The following is a 21,389-nucleotide window of genomic DNA, read 5'->3' as shown; positions in this document are numbered from 1 at the left end:
AAAGGGACACTAGGAATCTGGGGAAGTGGCTACCGTCACCCTACAAGCAAAGCCTCGCATTGCACTAGGTAGCAAACAACTTCTACAGGTGAGACAAATACTCCTTTTTAATGTATTCGAAGCCCAGGGGACCACGGATTAATAAACGGGGACAGAGAAAGATGAGGCTAGGTTACAGGGAAGGAGGGCCATTTAAATTAGATACCGTCTGATTCCTAAGTTTAGAGTTTTGATAAAGAGGTGAGGATGGAGATCAACATTTCCTTGCAAGTAAGGTGTAGCCACAACAGTACAAATTCAAACCACCTGTGTTTTGCAGCGCCTGCTCCAGACTGCAACTGTGGTCTCTCTTTCTCTAAGCTCACTGCTGCATCCCAAGGTGCCCTGGGGTGTAACTCCTCCCTGCTCCACCCCACACACCTTTCCCAGAACCTAAAGACTGAAGGCCAATTAAGGATACCAGTTCCATTAATCACCCAGGCCATCCTCTGTTGTAACGGAAGTCAGTCTTGACCGATCTAGGCAGGTCGAGAAACAGGACGGCACTATTCTTCATGTCAGTCAAGCTCGTCTAGAGGCCAATTCTGTTCATTGCCTCCAGCCCCTTGTTCTCTCTTAATTGTAGGGCTCCAAATTATAGCATTATAATTCATGGCTCCCTAATTAAAGCTGTCAACAGCCCCATTTTAAAGCTGGGAAATACATAGCACCTGCTCTCTGGGAACCCTGTGCCAACACTATGGGTGGTGGTGGTGGTGATGGATTATTTCAAGGGGAGGGTAGTGGCTAGTAGTCTTTATATTCCTGGGGGAAATGCCTGATTCCAAAAGCGTCGATGACAGTAAAGATACTCGAGGGCTAAGTAACTGGGAAAAAGACACACTTTGACAGGCCTGGGGGAAAGAGTCTGGAAATCTCCAAGAAGGGACGACAGTGTCTGGCATCAGGATGGGATTACAGCCTTACAGCTTTTGCTGCTATCCCAAGCACCTGAAGTAGAGAAGCTCAAGCAAGACAGCCCCTTTCAAAGCTGCAAAGGCCCAAGCTGGTAATCCCATGAGCAGCTTTGCAGGTCTTGGTAGGGCAAGGAGAATGAAAGGAAGGACATAGCCTCTGAGCCTTTCCTCTGTTCATACTGTGGGGTCCACCCCACTAAGGCTGAAAGCAGAGGAACTGCTACCAAGTGGAGCTTTTCCAGGATGGGTCAGACACGAGCTTTGCTTATCAATGGAGCCACTCCTGTCACAGCCAGGGCTTCGGGAGGTGGATATCAAAGCCAACAGGGAAGAGGTGTCCTTGCCTACAAGCCTCGATATGTCAGAGAGAAGGGGAGTCCCAGCCAAGTGGACACACTGGTTCTTCCCAGTTAGCCAAGTTAAGAGGACCAGCTCTGGAAGGGAGGAGAGGCTGGCCTCATGACCCTGCCTGAGAAAAGCATGTGTGGGCTGAGTCAACAATAGGTAATTGGATTGTCATCACAGGCCCAGTTCCATCATTGGAAGAGCCCAGGTTTTCAGCAGAGCAATCAGGGCTGCCTGACAAGCCAGGAGTGGGGGAAGATCCAATAGCAGAGTTCAGGTGGACATGCTCACGAGGGGAAGCAGATGGCTAGTTTTCCATCCTTTCCTCACCCCACCCCTACAACAATTCCCAGCTTTCTGCTATCAAATCCAAAGTGAACCTGTGGAGGCATGGAGGTAGTGGGGTGGCAGGCTGGGCTGGACAACATGGTAGACAGTAGTGCTTTTTGGGGTGAGGAAGTGCTTTACACCCAAACAACCTTATACTGAAAATCCCCGTAGCAAGGAGAGAGATGATGTTTGTTGGGAGATAAGGTAACCTGGCCACCAGCTGCTCAGGAGGTGACAGGTCTGAAGGAACAGGTTGACTTTAGGACCTGAGGCTCACCAAGTTGCCCATGGGTACTAAGATAGATAGCTACAGGGTGTCACAAGGAAGACATTCACCTTCTGTCATCCCTAACCAACCCCTCTGTGGGGGTTGGACAAAGGGCATCAATGGAAAAAGAATCTAGCTGGGCAGAAAGGCCCAATCCCCACCGCACCTGTTCCCAGGATTATAGCAAATCTCATTATCAAAACCCAAGTTGACTCTCCTCAGGAATGGTGGAGTGGGCCCTCAGCCAGCAAGCAGGAACACAAGCAGGCTGTCTGCCCTCTCATGCTGATGCCGTACCCAGGCGTGCCAGCCACTCTTCACGTTTGCGTTCCAGAGCCTGCAGGAAGCTCTGGACACGTTCCTCCCGTCCTGATGAGCGTTTGTGCAAGAGAATGCGCCGAAGCTGGCTGTCCCTGCCGGGCCCACAGCCCTCCCGGAGCAGCTGCTCTGTCACTGCGGCCTGGTCACTCTCCAGCTGCTGCCTCTTCCGTTCTTCCACATACATCTCTCTGGCCTTCTGCCGGAGATAAGCAGGGGAAGGGAATCATGGATAAGGCTCAAGTAGGGGTGAGGAATGAGTAGGGTGGCTGCCCTGGACAAGGGCAAGAGGTGAGAGCAGGTCTTGGACTCAGGGTGACCTGGGAGGTGGTGAAGCAGAGAGGGGATCAGGGGAGATAAGGACAAGTGCTAGGGACAGCTTAGTGATGCTGGAGAAAACCTCCACATGCCTACTTACACCTTGGAGCACATCAACAGGGAGACCCAACAGTGAAGAAGGGGAAGTGCCACACAACTGGGGCTGCTGAGGAGCTGCCTTGATTCTCTCTGTGCATCTGCTTGCCTCTTCCCAATCCCATCTCTGCCTGTTCAATTCAAACTCAGCCTTCAGGCACCACCAGGCAGCAGTTAGCCCTTCAGATACACAAGCCCCCTGCTACTGTATTATTGCCTTATTTTACAGATTAAGGAAGTAAGGTTCAGATAGGGTAGGAGATTTGTTCAGTGTCAGCACCCTGGCTTTCAAGTCCAGTGCTCTTCTATGAAGCTCCAGCCCTAGTTCCTTCCTTTTTCTGAAGTCTCCTAGAATTGTGTTCACACCTCTCTTAGTATGCATATTGCATTATCTCCCCTACTAAACTACAAAGTCCATACTGGGGGGAGGTGAGGGAAAAGGAAATAGGCATTTATTAAGCACCTACTATGGACAAGGCACTGGTCTAAGTGCTTTACAAGGATCTCATTAGATCCTCACAGCAACTCTGGGAGGTCAGTGCTATACTTATCCTCACTTTACAGATGAGGAAACTGAGGCAAATGAGGCTAAGTGACTTGCCCAGGGTCACACAGCTAGGTAGTAAGTGTCAGGCTGGATTCAAACTCGGGTCTTTCTGACTCCAGGCCCTGCGCTCTGTGCGCTATGGTACCACCAGCTGCCTCTCAGGGCAATGATAGCTTCTTTCTTATTGGATCATCATTGAATCCCCCATAGGAGAGACAAAAAACATGCGGCCCATAACTTAAAGCCCTTAGTTCGGCTTTGTCTCATTTTAATGTGTTGCTATACTAATAAAAAAAGAAATACACAAATGCGTGGTTTTCTAAGTCAATATGGGACCAGCAGGATTCTTGTGTACAGATTCCAGTTTCTGAGTTTGCCACCACTCACTGCTCTCTATGGCTGAGCAAAGGTACCATCTCAGACTCATGGAATGTCAGAGAAGACACCTTAGTCTAACTCCCTCATTCGGCAAGAGAACACTGAAGCATGGGTCTCCTGGATTCCAGGTCTGATGTTGTTTCCATTAGGCAGAGCCTTTGCCTTGAAGGAGGTCAGCTAAGATTTGTTAATCAAATGAACTCCTCTGGTATGTACTGTCTATATCACTCATCGTGGCTCCCTACTAGACTGTAAGCTTGTTGAGGGAAGAGACTGATTTATTTACCTTTGTACTCCCTTCAGTGCCTGGCAAGTGACTAACTGGAGTATGAACATCACATAGAAAGTTCAAATGAGATCCTGAAGCCCTATTTGTCCATACCACCCACCTCAGCATTCACACATTTTAAAAAAAATTCTAACTGGACTGAACACTAGATTATAAACTCCTTGGGAGCAAGGACCATATTAAATTATATTCTTGGTTTGCCCAAGCCAATACATATAATAAACTTCTGAGGTAGGGACCATACTATACCTCTATCTCCCAAATGGCCCTGGATGATGTAAACTGAATACATACTTTGTGTTAGATGGATAGTACTCAGTATTGTCCAAGGTGTGGCTAGGACATCTTTTGGAGCACAGACTGGGGATTCAGGTCAAGGCCTGGCATAAGTGAACAGAGAGCCCTGCTGGGTCAGAACCAAGACCCTACTACCATCCCCTATCACCTGACAATCTGACAGTCATAGCATCTCACTCCACCAAACCCAACCCTAGTTGTTAGGCAAGCTACTTTCCTTCCCTCCTTTTCTAATCACCTTTCCCCATTCAGAGTTTCCCCACTATTTCACTTACTCTTGAGAACGCTCTCCATTAGGTGACTCGGCTGAGATCACACAGCTAGTAAGAGCTGGAGCCAGACCATGGTTAGGTCTTCTGAGGCAGCTAGGTGTCCAAACAGATAAAGATCTGAGTTCAAATCCTACCTCAGACTAGTTATGGGACCTCTCTGTTTCCTCATCTGTGGTACGGGGACAAAAAACACCTCCCTCAGAGAGGTGAGAATATATACAAAGTGCTTTGCAAACATTAAAGAGCTATATAAATGTTAGCTATCTCATCATCACCATTATTTTGAAACAGCCAATGTTCCATCACAGAATCACAGATTTATAGTTCAAAGAGACCTTAAAGGTCAGCTAGTTCAACACTTTTATTTACAAATAAGAAAACAGCTCCAAAGAGGTTGATGTGTCCAAGGGCAGACAGGTACCAAGTAGCAAAGCCAAAATTTGAATCTGGGTCCTCCAACTCCAAATTCATTGCTCTTTCAGCTAACCATGCAGCCAAGAGCTCAATCAAATCTGTCCTCTGATCTACCTGCCCAAATTTCTGCCCCATCTATAACGTCCTTCCAGTAGAAGGTAAACGAATTGAAGGAAGTGACCGTCTCATTTCTGTTTTTACATCCCTGGTGCCTCACAGTGTCTGGCACACACAGGCACTTCAACATGCTTGTTGGTTGATTGATTGGCTCTATTTACTTAGCGGCTGATCCATGACATTTACATAGAACTGCAGAACTTTTTAAAGAGTTGGAATGGTCCTTAGAGGTCCACTAGTCTCCCTGCCTCATTTTTTAAGAGAAGGAAATGGAGGCCCAGAAGGATGAGGTCACAGATTGGACAAGACACCTTTGAGTTAGAAGCTGGTGAGCAGAGCTGGACTCAAGGGGACACAAAGGACCTGCCTAGTAGTCTATTGTCATTTAAACTTTTTTGCACTTGAGGAAATAGCTAAATGGCTCTGCCTCCTTCAGAAAGAACAGGATGCCTACTCAATCAGGCACATCTTGGACATCAAGGTTTTACTGAGAAGCTCTTATCACAACTTCTGGGCCAACAGGCCTTCTAGGTCACTGCGCTCTGAATGACTGGTTATTCTGCACCAAACTCACCCCAAAGAAAGTGGGCAGCCAATAACCAATGAACTATATGACCAGCCTTGTGCTGGGTGGGGGAGGGGAGGGGATGATGCCTATGTGAGCCACGTCACATCTAAGGTGCAAAAGGTCTTGTTTTAGGGAACATGGCCCATGGTCAGATCAGTGTCGCTCCTACAGCTTGATGAATTAAGGAGGAAGAGCAGTATAAAAAGGGCACTGAGGAGATCATAGTGGCTCCTGGCAGATATGTGAGCAATCTAGCCCCTCTCATATTTGGTTTCTGCTCAATGCATCAAAAGATATTTGGCCAGGCAGCTTGGTAGTTTCCCCTTCATAAAATCATTCTTAGAGGCTGATGACTGAGCTCAAAACCCCTAACCTCTGTTAATGATCCCTTATCAATTAACCTATCACAATGGGCTCTGTTCCAAGTCCAGCTTATGGCATACAGAACAATGACCTACTAACCGGTGTGATCTCCCAGTGCGTGTCATTTCTACTTCCAAGGAGCGCTCATTTTAGGGCTGCAGCCTACATTTACACTGAATACTTTTTCAAATGTGAGAGGCAGGGTGTACAATACAAACTATATAAAATTACAAGTCAAGAAAGCAGGTTCTTATCCTGCTGTGCCACCAGGGCACTCGGTGACTTTGGGGAAGTGATGCCCCTGCTCTCAGTCTGCTTTCTCCTCTAGAAAACGAGAGGAGGGGCAGGAGTGAGTGATGTTTGCGATGCCTCCAGATCTGAGCTGCTGGAAGCCCGTGATATTTCCAGCTGGTTCATCCCCAAGTTTACAATCCTTGATGAAGAGTTACCAAGGTTCCTTCTCTGTGCACAGAAATGAACGTGGTGAGCAGCTAACGCAGATCCTGTCTCTGAAGGCTCCTCCCCTTCCCTCCTCTGTGCCGATAGCTGTGCACCTTGGGGCTTTCTCAATGCTCACCCAGATGGCCCTGCTGGCTTCTGCTCAGCTCCCTGCCTCCTTTGGTGCTTTGAGCTCATGGAACACCTGCTCAGATGGCCTTTCTTGCTTCCTTCTCTGAGGCCTGGCTAATCTTAAAGCCCAACTCAAGCTCTGCTTTCTCCACAAAGCTCCCTGATCAATTGAGCAAGAAGTGATCTTCCTTCAAAATCCTTTATCACTTTTTTCACTTTACAGATGAAGAAAGTGAGGCCCAGATTGGAAAGATTACTTTTCCAAGGTTACACAGCTAGTCAGTGGGAGACTTGGGAATAGAACCTAGGTGTCCCGACTCTCTTTTCCACATATAATCTATGCTATTTAAATGGTTCACGAGCAAAAGTGGCACCTTATTCTCTTGGATTCAGGTTTCACAGAGTCCCTCACACTGTTCTGTATCTCTTTGTGAGCACAAGTCATTTCACAATCAGATTCACAACCATTGCACAACATATAGGCAAGGACAACTTGAATTTTCTTTGTATTGGAGGTAGAGCTGTGGAGAGAGTATTAATACTCACAGTCATGAGGACTGGCTTGTTCCTAGCTCTGACAATAAATGGATACCTCCTGACAAGTCAGTTAATCTTTGGGCCTCAATTTTCTACTCTATAAAATGGGGAGGGTATGCGGTAGGCAGTGCAGGGTAATAGAGCGATGCCCTGGAATCAGGAGGACCTGTGTTCAAGTCTTGCCTTGCTTATATTTCAGTGATACTATCATGGCCAGGGCCTCTAATGTCTCAGAGCCAGAGCTGTCAACCTGCTGTGTTAGAGGGAGTTTCCATACCACACATTCCCTACAGGGATAAAACCATAGGACTGGACCAAAAAACCCCTAAAAACCCTTCCTATCAATCGCAGGGTTGTTGCGATAAGAACACCTTTGAAACACACTGTAAAACATCTGTTTTACAAACGTGAGTGATCGCTGCTGTTCTTACAGTTAGGACTGCTTTGCCCCCTCCCTTCAGGAACGGTCCTAACGATGGAATATTTTTCATTTGTATCTGCCACTGCTGTTCTCCAAAGGCAGCACGGCATGATGAACAGGGCTGTGCCGTGTGTGAGGGCCAGGGACAGTTGGGGCACGACCCACAAGCAGAAGATGCTCATGACCTCTCCCCTCTGCGGAGGGTGCTGGACAGGTAATACTATCCATGTGTTAGAGAAGAGGAAAACTGCCTTAGAGAGGCGAAGTGGCAACTTTCCGAAGGCACAGGTCTGCTGAGGGTAAGCCCTTTGATTCTTGGGCCAATATTCCTGCATTCGACCTCCATATCCACAGTGTGACTGTAGATACCCTTAATAAACATCTTAACTGATCAAGCTCACAGGTAACTTTTCTGAGGGTCAACCAACACATCTTTACAGGCCAAGAACAAAATAATGGCCCTGGAGAGCAGACAGCCAATTCCCCCTCCCCAAATCCAGTCAGGACACTTCAAAACTCTTGTGGCACACACAAAATCCACAGTCCACTGTTGTCCTATCAGGTCAAGGTAAGCTGGCCAAAGCTACCGGTAGATGCCGAGTCTAGACTACAGCCTTACTGGTTTTAAGGAGGAATGATTTCTTTCTGTATTTTGTTTGCTCCTGGAAACCCTGCCAGGTGGTACCAGAGTCCTGGCCACAAAGCTGAGCTGGTTAATGGATTACAATGCATGCCTAGCACCTATAGGGTCCTGATCTGGGGCAGGGGTGGAGGGAGGAGGAAATTCCACAAGCCATAATTGTTGCCACAAAGCCCACATTCCTTATTCACCCAAAAGCAAGCTCCATAGGCCTCCCTTACTCAAAGCCTAGCCCTCCCTCTGTTTTAGATATAATTCTAATTAGCCAGATTATCTAGTTTTTCCAGCCTATAGCAGATGTGAAGCAGCAAATCAGAAAAGACACAGACTGGTGCTAAAGGCAGGCAGAATAACAGTGCAAGGATGACTTTAAGTCATCAAGAAGGATTAAATTACATACAGTATACTTTAAGAAGGCAGGGAAGCGTGTAATGTATTTTAGGACAATTTTCATGTAAAAGATGGTTAAATTTTAAATGAAAAGGTTCGGCTCTTAAAGAGGTAAGCTTTAAGTAGGTGGAAAGAACAGTTGGTTCCCTGTGATACCCAATAAATGAGGCCTTACTGTACTTTCTTCACATTTGAAGGAGACAGTTGTGAGGCACACTGAAGAAGGGCCCCAAGTTCTAGTATTCTGGGGCTCACTGAACAAGGCCAAGCAGCACGATGTTGGTCCTGAGCCTATCCCTTTAGGGACCATTGTTTGGATCAGAGTCTGAATGACACAGAAGCCACTGCATCCACCCCCTCCCTGGATATTACACAAGGTACAGCAAACACAACTGCAAGGCCCAGAAAGACCGAGGTTTTGTTCAAGAGCTGCTGGTCGCTGATGCTTTTGTGATTCAGACCTCATCCACCACGGAAACACTGTCTGCAGAGCTCAGACAGCAGAGGGCCAGGGTGCCAGCAAGCCTCCTTCATGGGGATAGAGGAGGGCTCTGCATGTAGACATTCTCCCCGTCTCCTCCTTCCTTGCCTTTTACCCAGGCAGATTCTGGGGCTCTTACCTGTAACATGCTGTGGTTCATCTGGAACTGCAAGATGGCTTCACAGAGGTTCCAGAAGGAATACTCTGGCCAGAGAATGGGCTGGAACACCAGGCAAGAGTGAGATGTCTAGCAGGGGTGGGCAGAGAAGGGAAGAAGATAAGCATAGCTCAAGCATTCTGCTTGTGAGACCTCCCTATCACTCCCTGATGGCCTAGCCCCAGGAGGTGGGACATGACTGAGGGCAGATGCTGAGAAACCCTGGGAAAAGGAAGATGAGAGCAAAGTGGTGGCCAGACTGCTGGACTGTGAGTTAGAAAAAAAGGCTTGGATACAAAATCCCACCTGACATTCACTTGCTTTGTGACACTGGGCCGATCCCTTCACCTCTCTACCTTCATGTTTGACCTGTAAAACTAGAACACTACTACTTTTGAGGCAGCTAGATAACACAGTAGCCCAAAAGAGCCAGGTGGCCTTGAGTTCAAATCCCACCTCAGACACCGCCAGCTATGTTACTCCAGGTGAGTGACTTAGCTCGGGTCTGCCTCAGTCTCCTCAACTGTAAAATGAGCATTAAAATAAAACAAGCCTAACCCCTTCAGGGTGGTGGTGAAGCTCCAATGAGAGAACATGCTATCCATCGCTGCTAGGCTGCTGCTCCTTAACAGTGCCTGATTCACAGAGGGGCAGCAAGCACGTCCCCAAAGCCCTCTGTGGACTTGTGAGTGCTGCTCCAAAGCCAGAAGGAATCGTAGACGTTATCTCGTCCAACATCCCCTCGTGTTTCCTGAATGGGATTCATGGTCACTGAGACTTGGCTCCGAGGCACGCAGTCATGGAGAAGTTTTCTTCTCCAGTGGGAGCCCATTTCATTATTAGACAGTTCTATTCATTCTCAGATTGAGCCACAAACTGACCATGATTCCCACTTGTTGGGCACAGCCTTGCCCTCCATTATACGAAGGCTCCTCAAAAACTCTCAAAGACGGTAATCATATATCTTTAGGTTCAAGGCTCTCAGTTCCTTCGGGCTGTTCCTCATATGGTTTCTAGACTCCACCCCCTGGAGCATCCTCTTTTTTCTCTTCTAGACTCTCCCACTTGTTAACCCCACTTAAAATGTGGCTACTCTGTCTGAACACAACAGCCCAGATATGACCAGCACTGAGGAATGTGGGCCTCTCACTTCCCATGACTGGATACCCACTTCTATTAAGGCAGTTCAAGAGTGCATTAGCTCACTACGTGGTCTTCTCATCAAAGTCAGTGAAACACCACCCCCCCACACACACTCTTTTTCACTTGACCTGCTGCCAAGAAGACTTCCCCCACAGCTTGTACTTTGTTTTGTGGTTAATCTGCTCTGTTGACAAGGACCACTCCCCTCAATGTCCAGCTGGGCCCCAGCACCAACGTGTATGTGTGGGCAATAGTTCTGAAGTCAAACAGAAATGATTTCCACTGACAAGAGTGAATAGGGATAAAGTCAAGTTGCACAAAGTCTATGTCCCAGGCTGCGCCCCTCTAGTAATATTTCCAGCGTTGTACAGTGAAAACATCACCATCTCTAAGAGTCAGAGAAGCAGGGTTGGAATCCCCTCCTTCGATGCTTATTCTAGGTATGCACGTCACCTAAACTCCCTGGGCCTGATCCCTCATCTCTAAAAATGAGGAGTTTGCTTCTAAAGTCCCTTCAGGCTCTAAGCCCATGATCCAAAGACCACCATGAGGCAGCTTTGATTTTCCTCCTTGTGACTTCAGCTACGCTCCCCAACACGACACAGGGAGAGTCATAGGTACGAGGGAGAGGGAGAATAGGCCCCTCACCATGTGGATGAAGAGACAGAAAAGATGGTCATCAGCTACAGAGCCTAAGGCCTCTTTTATCAGACTGTCAAACATGTTGAGAGAGGAGACTGCATTCTCTAAGCTTCTCACTTTTCATACATTCTTCCACAGATCCTTGTAGTACAGACTGGAACAACACACAGTCTGTTCACTCTTCTTATATGAGAACTCTTCAAATATCTGAAGAAATCTATCAGGTCTCCCTCAAGTTCTCTGGGGGAGAATTCCTTCACTAATTCCTCAGACTCCTTACCCTTAGTTTCTAGTTGTTAAAATCACTCTTTTTTTTTTTGAGGGGGAAGGCAGGGCAAGTGGGGTTTAAGTGACTTGCCCAAGGTCACACAGCTAGTAAGTGCGTCAAGTGTCTGAGGCCGAATTTGAACTCAGGTCCTCCTGACTCCAGTGCTCTGCTTACTGCGCCACCTAGCTGCCCCTAAAGTTGCTCTTAAAGAAGACGCCCAAGCTGAAAAGATGTGGTCAGGGCAGAGTTAAGTGTAACAATCATTTTCCTTGATTCCTCCTAATGGCCAGGAGGAATTAGGAACAATTTCTCTGAGAGGCCCTCTATTCCTCATAGGTCCATTCTTAAAAAAATCCTTCACTTGGCCCAACCATTCACATTAGCCTCTCCTTTAGGAGAGTCTTTTAAAAGCCATAGGTTTTTATCTCTCCTTGGCTTTCTCCTTAAGAAAGGTAGTTGCACTAGATGCCTAGACCTCCTCTCCTCTAACTCGATTCTAAAACCGCTTCAAACTGGCCTTTGACTGAAACTACTTTTCTGAAATTGTTGTCTCCAGTTACCAGTGATCTCTTAATTGTCAAATCTAATGGCTTTTTCTTAATGCTCTACTTCTTGACCTCTCTACAACCTGCCTCACCTGGTCGATCGCCCTCTCCTGAACACTCTTTTCTCTAGGTGCTCATGACGTTGCTCCCTCTTGGTTCTCTGCCTACTCCTCCTCAGTTTCCTTTGCTGAATCTTCATCTAAGTAACCTCCGATAACCTAAGGCAATGTCCTGGGCCCTCTTCTCTTCTCCCTCTATGCTATTTTGCTTGCTTTCAGCAGTTACCAGTGGTTCAATTATCATCTCTATGTAGCTGCCTCCTGAGCTTTATTTTCTGACCTAAACTCGCTCCAGAGCTCCTGCAATACTATCTGCCTTTTGTCCAACTTGAATCAAATATCTCGTAGGCATCTCAAATTCCACCAGTCCTAAACAGAACTCATTATCTTTTTCTCCAAAGCCTCCCCCCTTCACTATTACTGTTGAGGATGCCACTGTCCTCCCCTCAACCCAAGCTGTCGTCCTTCACTCCTCACTCTCCCTCACCCCGCACATACAACCTGTGGCCGCATCCCGTTTCTACTTTCACAACAACCTCTGTGTAGAAGTCTCTCTACTTACATAGCCACCACGAAGGCCCTCATTAACTTTTGCCTGGACTACTGCAATAGCCTTCTAATGGTGTCCCTGCCTCAACTCTTTCCCTATTCCTGTTTCTCTTCCATTCATCCATCAAAATTATTTTACTAAAGCACAAGTCTGAGGAGGGTTCGACCACCAGGAAGGAATTCTCCCAGGAAAGAAATTTAATTAGCAAAACTCACTCCCCTGGTTTCAACATTCAGAATCACACAGCTTAATATGTAAACCAGTTGCCACCAGAGGTACAAATGATTTTTGCATGTTGTTTATATGGAACAAATGATCATAGTAGTTTGCGGATGAGGACAGGACTGGGAATGGGGGGGGGTGGGAAAAGAGGGGGGGGTGGGGAAAGAGGGGTGTTGGATTATAGGAAGTTAAGACAATAGTGGGGCCATTAAAAAAAAAAGCTCACAATGTTTTAAATAAATGAGTTCCAGACTCAGAGCTGGAAGGATTCTTAGAAGCATTTGAATCCAACCTCTCATCCAGCACTGGAATTCCCTTCCCAGGATCCCTGTATGACAGATGGTCATTCCATCTTGGCTGGAACATGTCTGTCGACAGTTGGATGTGAAGGGAGGAGAGCTGCTTTTGGCTGTGGCTCTGCCACATGCTACACCTTAGGCTCCGCAGACTTTGTTTCCTCATGTATAAAATGAGGGATTTGGCCTCCTATGTGATTTCCAAGATCTCTTCCAGTTGTAAAACCCATGATCTCTCAACTAAGGTAGAGAAAAGTGAAGTGTCCCAGATGCTTAGGGGGTATTACAGAAGATGACAGATTGAGAGCTAAAAGGAATGACAGAGATGGATCATCAGGTTCAAAGCCCTCATTTTACAGAAGACATCTTCATCTGTAGTACTAGCCTGTCAGGCTTATTAGGCCATGAACTTCATCAGCTGTTGCCTGGGAGTCCCAATGTGATGTGGCCCTGGATGCAGTGCGCATGGGCTTAAATCCTACCTCTGAGGCTTAGAGCCTGTCACACCCACCCTGGAAACTAAGGGGCCTTATCTTTACAAGAAGGGGTTGGAGTAAGTGGTCTCTAGGGTCCTTTCCTGCTCAAATCTGGTATCCCTGAGGGGCAGATCCGTGTACCCTTTTAAATGTACAAAACTAAACATAGTGCACTAGATATGTTATGACCATGGCACAGTATGATGGAATTGCTGCCTTCCTAAAAGATTCAAGATGATCTCTCAAGACTCCTAGTTACTACATGTGGCACTATGGGATAGCGCTGGTCATAAGGAAGGTCTTTCTTTTATCCACCCACATCCAACTTCCCTGGCCAATATATGCCCTAACTTGTCAAAAGGGTGATAAGGAGATTAAAAAAATCAATACCAGAAAATCTGTTTAAAACTCAGGGATATTTGCCCTGAAAACCCAAAACTTGGAGGTTGGGGTAGGGTGGTCGTGCTGGTGAGAGGAACACATGATTACCTAGCCCTGCTTCAAATATTATTAATTCTGTTGAATGAGAAGAGCTGAAGTTTGCTTTCCTCGACCCCAGAACTAGAACCAAAAGGTAGGTGTTAGATGCATATTTAATCTCAATATTTAAAGGGGGATGTCCCAAAAGAGCTGCCTAAAAGCTTCAATGGGCTTCCATTAGAGGCAGTGAGCCTTTCCATCATTAGAGGACTTTAAAATAGAGGATGGATGCTGACTTGGGGATGCTGATGAAGGGATTCCTGCCCTGGTCTAGATGAGCTAGGGTCTCTTTCAATAAAGTCTTTGTCCTGACCTTGGGAACCAAGATTTTTTTCCCTTTCACACACTGGGCCTTCAGCTATCAAAAGACTAAATGTGGGCCCTTTTCCTACAAGCTATCTTTACTTTAGGATAGATATTCCCAGTTCATACAACTGAGTCTTCATAAGACTTCAATTGTCTTCAATACAGTCCAATACGGCAATATGGTCTCTCTTTTAAAATCTAGCACCCAGAGCTGAACATAATACATGGGTTCTGACCAGGGAGGAATACGATGGGACCAATCTGGTTCCTAACGTCACATGTTCTGAGAGCATGGTGGCACAGTGGAGAGCCAGTCTGGAGTTAGGAAGAAGTGGGTCCCACCTCTCACATGCTGATGTGAACAAGTCATTTAATCTCTTGGTGTCCTGGACAGCTGAGACTATAAATTGCAGATCAGCTGCCAAGGTGCACTGGTAAAGGGAATTTCCATACAAGGAAATCCAGGCTGGATAAGAAAGATTAAAAAAAAAAAGACAATCCCAATATATATTTATGCACCCTGTACACACCTGGCTCTTACAACTCTCTGCATCAAGACTCAATCATTGTACACAGAGATCTGTCGCCACGAAGTTTACAGACTAAATGGACTCCTTGCTAAGCTCATGCCCTCTTCATGGGCACCTGATCACACCAGCAGACTGCATCCTCAATCGTGCACCTCTCAAATATTCATCCTCTCCCTGCCCATGGTTCCTTTCTACTGCCTTCAAATATGCCCAAGTCTTCTGCTGGAGGAGCAAACTCCTATTGCCTCTTTTTGTCTTCTTACTCACTCCCCGGGCTCTTGCAATATGGCATCCAAACTCATATCTCAACTGAAATGACTCAAAATAAAGCAGTTACTATTAACTTCCCATAATGACCAAATCTGAAGGTCTTTTTCTAGGCCTCATCCTGCTGCCTTTGCCATCAATGACTACGCTTCCCCTCCTGCGACTTTCCCTTCTCTGGACCTTTGTGACATTAGTCTCTCCTGCTTCTCCTCCTAGTCTGACTGTGCCTTCTCATTCTCCTTTGCTGACTTATAATGCTCCCTAATCACGTGGACTTCATAATATCCTGTCCTAGGCTGTTCTACCTCTACTCATCAGCTTCCACTGATCTAACTACCAGCTCTACGTAGATGATTCCCAGATTTCTATCTCCAGCTCCAATCTCTCTCCTAATCTTCATCCTACATTATCAATTCCCTACTGGGCATTTCAAATGGGATGCCCCAGATATACTTCAAATGCAACACAGCTGAAATGAAATTCATTCTCTTTCCCCCAGACCCTCCCTTCTCCCAAACTTCCCATTTCTGTCCATCCTTTTGGTATCCCAGGTTTATAGTCTCAGAATTATCCCAGACTCTCCCTTACCCCACAAATCCAATCAGCTGCCGAATCTTGCTCTTTGTACTTCCACAACATTCCTTGTATCCAACCCCTTCTCTCCACTCCTAGCTCCCACCTGACTTTAGATCCTCATCACCTCAACTAGATTATTACAACAGCCTCCTAATGAGTCTCCCATTTTCTGTCCATTCTACACACTGATACCAAAGTACTTTTCCTTAAGCACAGATCTGACTATGTGACCCTCATACTCAAGCAATGTCGGTAGCTTCCTATAGCTTCTAGGATAAAATATAAACTCCTCTATTTAGCTTTTAAAATCCTGACACGATCTGACCTCATCCTATCTTTCCAGTCTCAAGGGACATTACTCACAAGCTTAATAAATTGAGTCAATTTCCCCAACTGTAAAAGGCGATGTCTGGCTCAACATCTGCAAGAAATGAGTATTGGGGGCACAGGAAAGTGTCTGACTCTAGAAGGACTTTCAGACTTGGATACGGTGGTTAGGTCTTCTAGGACTAAGTGCAGATATGCCTGAAATTGCTCCTACCCACCCGGCATTTAACTCTTTATTCATAAAATTTAGCACACACTTTTTGCTTGGTACTTAAGGACTAGGGATTTTAAAAACTGTATTCCAAAAAGCAATAAAGAACATAAGACTTGGGAATGGACCTCTCTCGGTCTCTCTCTCATGCTCGAGTGCGTGCGTGTGTACACACACACACACACACTCGCTGCCAACTAGTACATATTAAGTGCCTACTGAATGCAGGCTTTTGTACTGTACTCTCTACAAGTGTATGAAGGCCTATCCTGTGGACAAGGTTTTCAATTTGTTCTGCACGGCCCTCCATGGGCAGGACTAGGAATAATGGGAAGAAGCAGATTTAGGACAAATTTAAGGAAAAACTACTAATGATTAAAGTTATCCCAAAGTATAATGAGCCACTTCAAGAGGCTGCAAGTTCCCCATAACTAGAGGTCTTCAAGCAGAGGTTGCATGACCTGCTGTTGGGTACGTTGAAAGGAAAGGTTCATGCTTTGGGTTTGGACTGGACTTGGTCATCTTTGAGGTCCCTTCTAGCTCCAATTCTGTAACCATCCCAGCTTCTGTCTATGGTTCCACCAGGTAGGCAGAGAGAGGGGATGAGGTCCTGGGAGGAAAAACATTCTCTGGACCTGTTAGCTTCCTCCTTGTACTCTCGAGTCCTAGGTGCATGGGACCTTGGAATGACTGATTCGTCTAATCATTTCTACCACTTCTGGCCAAAGATATGGCCGAAGGATACCTACCTGCCAGAGCAAGAAGTCACTCAGCCTCACTTCCCCAGAAGTCCGTATCAGGATGTCAGGATTGGGGGAGTTGTTGGTGTAGAGACACTTATCGAGTAGAGACTCTGACACATCACTAAGTGAAGGAAAAGAGACAGATGCACATTCAGTAGTGAAATGAGCAGCCCTCCCAGACTTGGTGTTAGACTTTCACTCCTCCCCCTGCCACTCATTCTAAGTAGGCACCCAGCAAGAAAGTAATCTGCATCCTAACTACCTCTCTGGCACAAAGCTTTCCTCAACGAAACACAGCAGTTATGTAAAGGCTTCAATCAGGAGGTTCCAACACTTAGTCACTCTAGTTCCCAGAATTACTTAGGCTTCTCTATCTCCAGAAATAAAAATAAGAAATGAAATTTTGCTGGTGCCATTATATCTTGGGAGATTTGGAGGCAAAAGTCAAAGAATTTTGTCTGTATTGATGGTGACTTTATCTGAGCAGTAACTGTCACAATCTCCCTCCCCTGCAGAATGGGGAAATCAACTACACTATTCTGAGGGAAGGAAACATGCATTACTTAAAAACTCACCACCAGCCAGACACTGTGCTAAACACTTCGTAATCCCTGCCTCATTTGACCCTAGGAGGTGGGTGCTGTTATTATCATTTTACAGTTGAGGAAACTCAGGCAAACAAAGGTTAAGTGGCTTGCCTGGTGTCACTTCGCTAGTGTCTGGGGCTGGATTTGAACTCAGGTCTCCAGACCCCATGCTCTATCACTGTGCCACCAGCTTCCCTCGGTAGAGCTTGGGTTCCCAGTCAATAGCTCTTGGGGTGGATCTTCGAGGTGGAGCCAGAAGACTTGGAGGAGGGTCCTTACTCTGGTTTCCTCATCTCCTGCTTTTTCTCATTTGTCAGATGGAGATAATCATTCACATACAATAGAGCGCATAGCACTGGCAATGGAAGCGCTTTGTATACTGTAAATTACTCTACAAAAAGAGCTAGTATTATTAGCACCTAAGAGATAAAAAAGACGAAGGCAGAAAAACCTGGAAAGACTTACATGAACTGATGCAAAGCAGAAATGAGAGAACACTGTTCACAATAATAGCAATATTGTGCAGTGATCAACTGGGAATGACTTAGTTATTCTCAATAATCCAATGATCCAAGACAACTCCTAAGGACTTATGAAAAATGCTATCCACCTCTAGAGAAAGAATTGATGGCATCTGAATGCAGAATGAAGCATACTTTTCTAAACTTTTGTTTTTGGTTTCTTTTCTTTCACAACATGACTAATATGGAAATATGTTTTGCATGACTGCACATGTATGACCTATATCAAATTACTTGCCTGCCAAGAAGTGGGGGGAGGGAGAAAGGGACGGAGAGAATTTGGAACTCAAAACTTTAGAAAATACATGTTAAAAGTTGTTTTACATGTAATTGGGAAAAAATAAAATATTATATTTTAAAAAAACAACAAAGTAGTTCTAGGATGAATGTTACAGAGAAAAAGGAAAAATATAAGCAGGGAAATGCTCGGAATCATGGGAACTCACAAACTCCACAGGAATCGTTCCCAGTAATAACCTATACCTATAGTGTGATTTGGAAATCACTGTGACTAAGACGATTCCAGAGCAGGAAGGTATCAACCTAAAATGTAACTACTATAAAAGTCACGTGGGAAATGGCTGTTGAAAAAGAAAGGGCCTATTGTAAACATAGCAGGCAAAAAGAAGAGGGAGAGTCAAGATGGAATACAGGAAAAGGAAGGAGACTGTTATACTCTGTCATTGTGTTTCTAGCACAGTCCAGGGGAAGAAGACACAATCTAAAAGACAGGAATATTGTGATCTTTAAACTAATACACTGGTTTGCCAGGAACTTTGATGCCAGAGAGGGGAAACCCTGGAAGGTGGGGCAATGACAAGTCTAGAAAATGAAAATGTTTCGTTCCTGTTCTGCCTTGAATATTAGTAAATCGAGCTGTTAGTACAAACTTAGCCTTGTATACTCTGTATTACCTTGGAACTTAATCATCTGGAGGTTAACTTGAACGTCTGAATTCAGACCCCGGTAAGACCTGCATCCAACCTGTCACTCTCACTATCTACATCACTAGACCCATCTCTGAGAACTGTTAAGAAAACATGACATCAAAGTGCTCGGGACAGTCTGAATTAGGTGGGAAGAACAGCGGCCCAAGAGCCAGTTGACTGGGGTGCTTACTGCCCCATATGTTGTTTCCTCACCTGTAAAATAGAGAAAGCATGGTCTAGCAAAAAGACTGTTGGACTTGGGAGGGGCCTGGATTTGAATCAGAGCTCTTTTTGTTTGGAGAATGGGATTCCCTAATCGCACACAGGCAGGAAGCCCAGCAGCCACTCTGGGCCCAACCCCATTCCCCCAGAAGCTCTGACCTTCTGATTTGATCTGGCTCAGCAGCCTGGAGGACAGCTGCTCCTGGGGCTCACTGTCCTGGTGTGACACTTGGTACGGGACTTGGTGTAGACACCCACATTAAGGTTTAGCCTGATTGCAACTCAGGATCTCAGTATCCATCAGCCTCAGCCTCCTCCAGCAGCAGGGGTTACAGGCAGGTATCACCCCAGCAGGCCCCAAGCTCTCACGCTCAGGCTGGGTGACCCTGCTATGCCTGTTTTCTTACTTATAAAATGGGGAGATTCATATTCAAGATACCTACTTCAAAATCTGTTCTGAGAAAAGTACTTTACAGTCATAAAAGCACCATACGCACAGGGGTTATTATCATTATTACTTTAAAACTGCTTTGTAAGCTCTAAAATCTTAAATAAAGATGAGTTCTTTGGACAGGGAAGGGTACCCTATAAAATACTACACACCCAGAGTCTCTGAAATCAGAATGGACACTGTTCCCATAGACACAAACTGAAATTCCTCTTGTAGAAATTTTCTTCAAGTTATCAGTTAAAAAACCCTGGTTGGGAAGCTGGTGCCTGGCCAGGTTCTTACTGTGAGAAGCGGGACTGGCTTCTGGATCCCGTCCATCCTTGGCTGTCCAGGCTGATAGTATTTGTTAATTTCCCCAGCCTGGCAGAGCCCTGGGAGGCCCAAACTGCTTCCATTCCACGGCAGCCCTGGAAGTGGCTTTTAGTGGAAGAAAACTCTAGTTTCCATTTCTCTAATATCACCTTTGCCCACAGCATTGGCATAGGGCTTTAGTGGAGAGCAAGTAAGAGTATTAGTTATTAATTGTAATATTAACAACTTAAATTAGTAATCATGCCAACTGATCAAGATCCTTTCAGTCAGAAAAAAAGTTCTGGCCCATGCAGCAGGCAGCCCAATGGGAAATATAATAATTTCTGTTTTGTTTGCAGTCAGATGATATCTGAATCCTGCTTGAGATCTGCTAGCAACAAAAACAAAAGCAGGCTGTTCCCTCTGCATAGCACATTCCTATGTCAAGTCCATGGAAGGGATGGACAATCAGGCATGACAGAAGCAGGCCATGTTTTTCAATCTAAATGGCATTTACCTAACTCAGACTTCCAGAAACCTCCCTCCATGAGGGACATTGACTCTGAAGCGTGCACCAAAAACCATGAGGAGACAGCCTCTCCACCAAACCTTGCCTCTGGTGCAGGCCACTGAGAAACCTCTTTGGAGGACACCTGTTGACCTACTGTTGGAAGATGATGTTTTCTCATTAGTGGCTTTAAAGTGTCTTTACTTTCTTTCTTTCCTTTTTTTTTTTTGGAGGGGGGAAGGCAGGACAACTGGGGTTAAGTGATTTACCCAAGGTCACACAGCTAGTGTGTCAAGTGTCTGAGGCTGCATTTGAACTCAGGCCCTCCTGACTCCAAGGCCGGTGACTACACACTGCACCACCTAGCTGTCCCAAAATGTTTTTACTTTCTTGTAGTTTGGCTAGTAGTGAGGGTTGGGGACAAGAAAATACTGAAGGTAGTAGGTATAGAAACTTCAACCCAGAAGTTGGGCCTGTGAATTCACAGCTGGAACCAAGTTAAGGATCAACCCAAACCTTCTCTTGTATCACCTTAGTCTGTAAGCTATAGGCTGCCAACCCTTGAACTCAGAGGCTGGCTGGGTGCTCCCCAGTCCTGTCAGTGTGACAGGGAGAATAAGCTGGAAGACTGGAATAATCCCAGCACAGGCTTATTCCCACCCCCAAATCACCAGTGTGTGGGCAGTCAAGTCACTCAGTATGTTAGGTAACCAGGGCTACCTGGGATCCAGTAAACCTTGCTCTACTCCCCACGCCATGTCTTTCACAGCATTGCTGATTTCATGTCGGGATGTGTAGGCAAAGCAGACATTCAGGAAGCACCTGTAAAGGAGAAGAGTTTTGTTCACTGAATCACTAAGGAGTCAGGGGAGGTTGGAAGTGGGGGTGGGGTAGAGCCTAATTCATAGGAGCCCTGATCTGTAAGGGTCACTTAAGTCAGCTATGAAAAATATTCATGTATCAGCAGCTAAACTTTGTTCACTCCCAAGAAAGAAACAAAGGAAGGGAGGTCTCAAAATTCCAAACCAGACTTCAATTATCTTTTTGGTAACCTGAGAGGAGACCCAGCCACAGTGTCAGAGGAAAGAGACAGGGAGATCCAGAAAGGAAGCCTGAGATGATCTGAACCTCTTCTCTTTTCTAGTTTACTTGCCTTTGCTCTTTGAA

At 45.9% G+C, this 21,389-nt stretch overlaps 1 protein-coding gene across 1 annotated transcript in view; it reads right to left on the bottom strand.

Annotated features, from left to right (window-relative positions):
• Nucleotides 1–83: 83 nt before the first annotated feature.
• The window catches only part of DHDDS (dehydrodolichyl diphosphate synthase subunit), a 32,085-nt gene continuing 10,779 nt past the window's right edge, over nucleotides 84–21,389 (bottom strand). Inside the window, exons 6-9 of the mRNA XM_036746773.1 lie at nucleotides 20,943–21,044; nucleotides 16,720–16,834; nucleotides 9,055–9,162; nucleotides 84–2,416 (exon numbers count right to left, since the gene is read on the bottom strand). Of these exons, the coding sequence (XP_036602668.1) occupies nucleotides 2,180–2,416; nucleotides 9,055–9,162; nucleotides 16,720–16,834; nucleotides 20,943–21,044 (562 nt within the window). The 3' untranslated portion in view covers nucleotides 84–2,179. The remainder of the gene's footprint in view (nucleotides 2,417–9,054; nucleotides 9,163–16,719; nucleotides 16,835–20,942; nucleotides 21,045–21,389) is intronic.

Source organism: Trichosurus vulpecula, chromosome 2, assembly GCF_011100635.1.
Source record: "Trichosurus vulpecula isolate mTriVul1 chromosome 2, mTriVul1.pri, whole genome shotgun sequence".
NCBI classification, from domain to species: domain Eukaryota; kingdom Metazoa; phylum Chordata; class Mammalia; order Diprotodontia; family Phalangeridae; genus Trichosurus; species Trichosurus vulpecula.
Note: the sequence above shows the minus strand (reverse complement) of the source record. Positions and strands in the feature narration are given on the sequence as shown.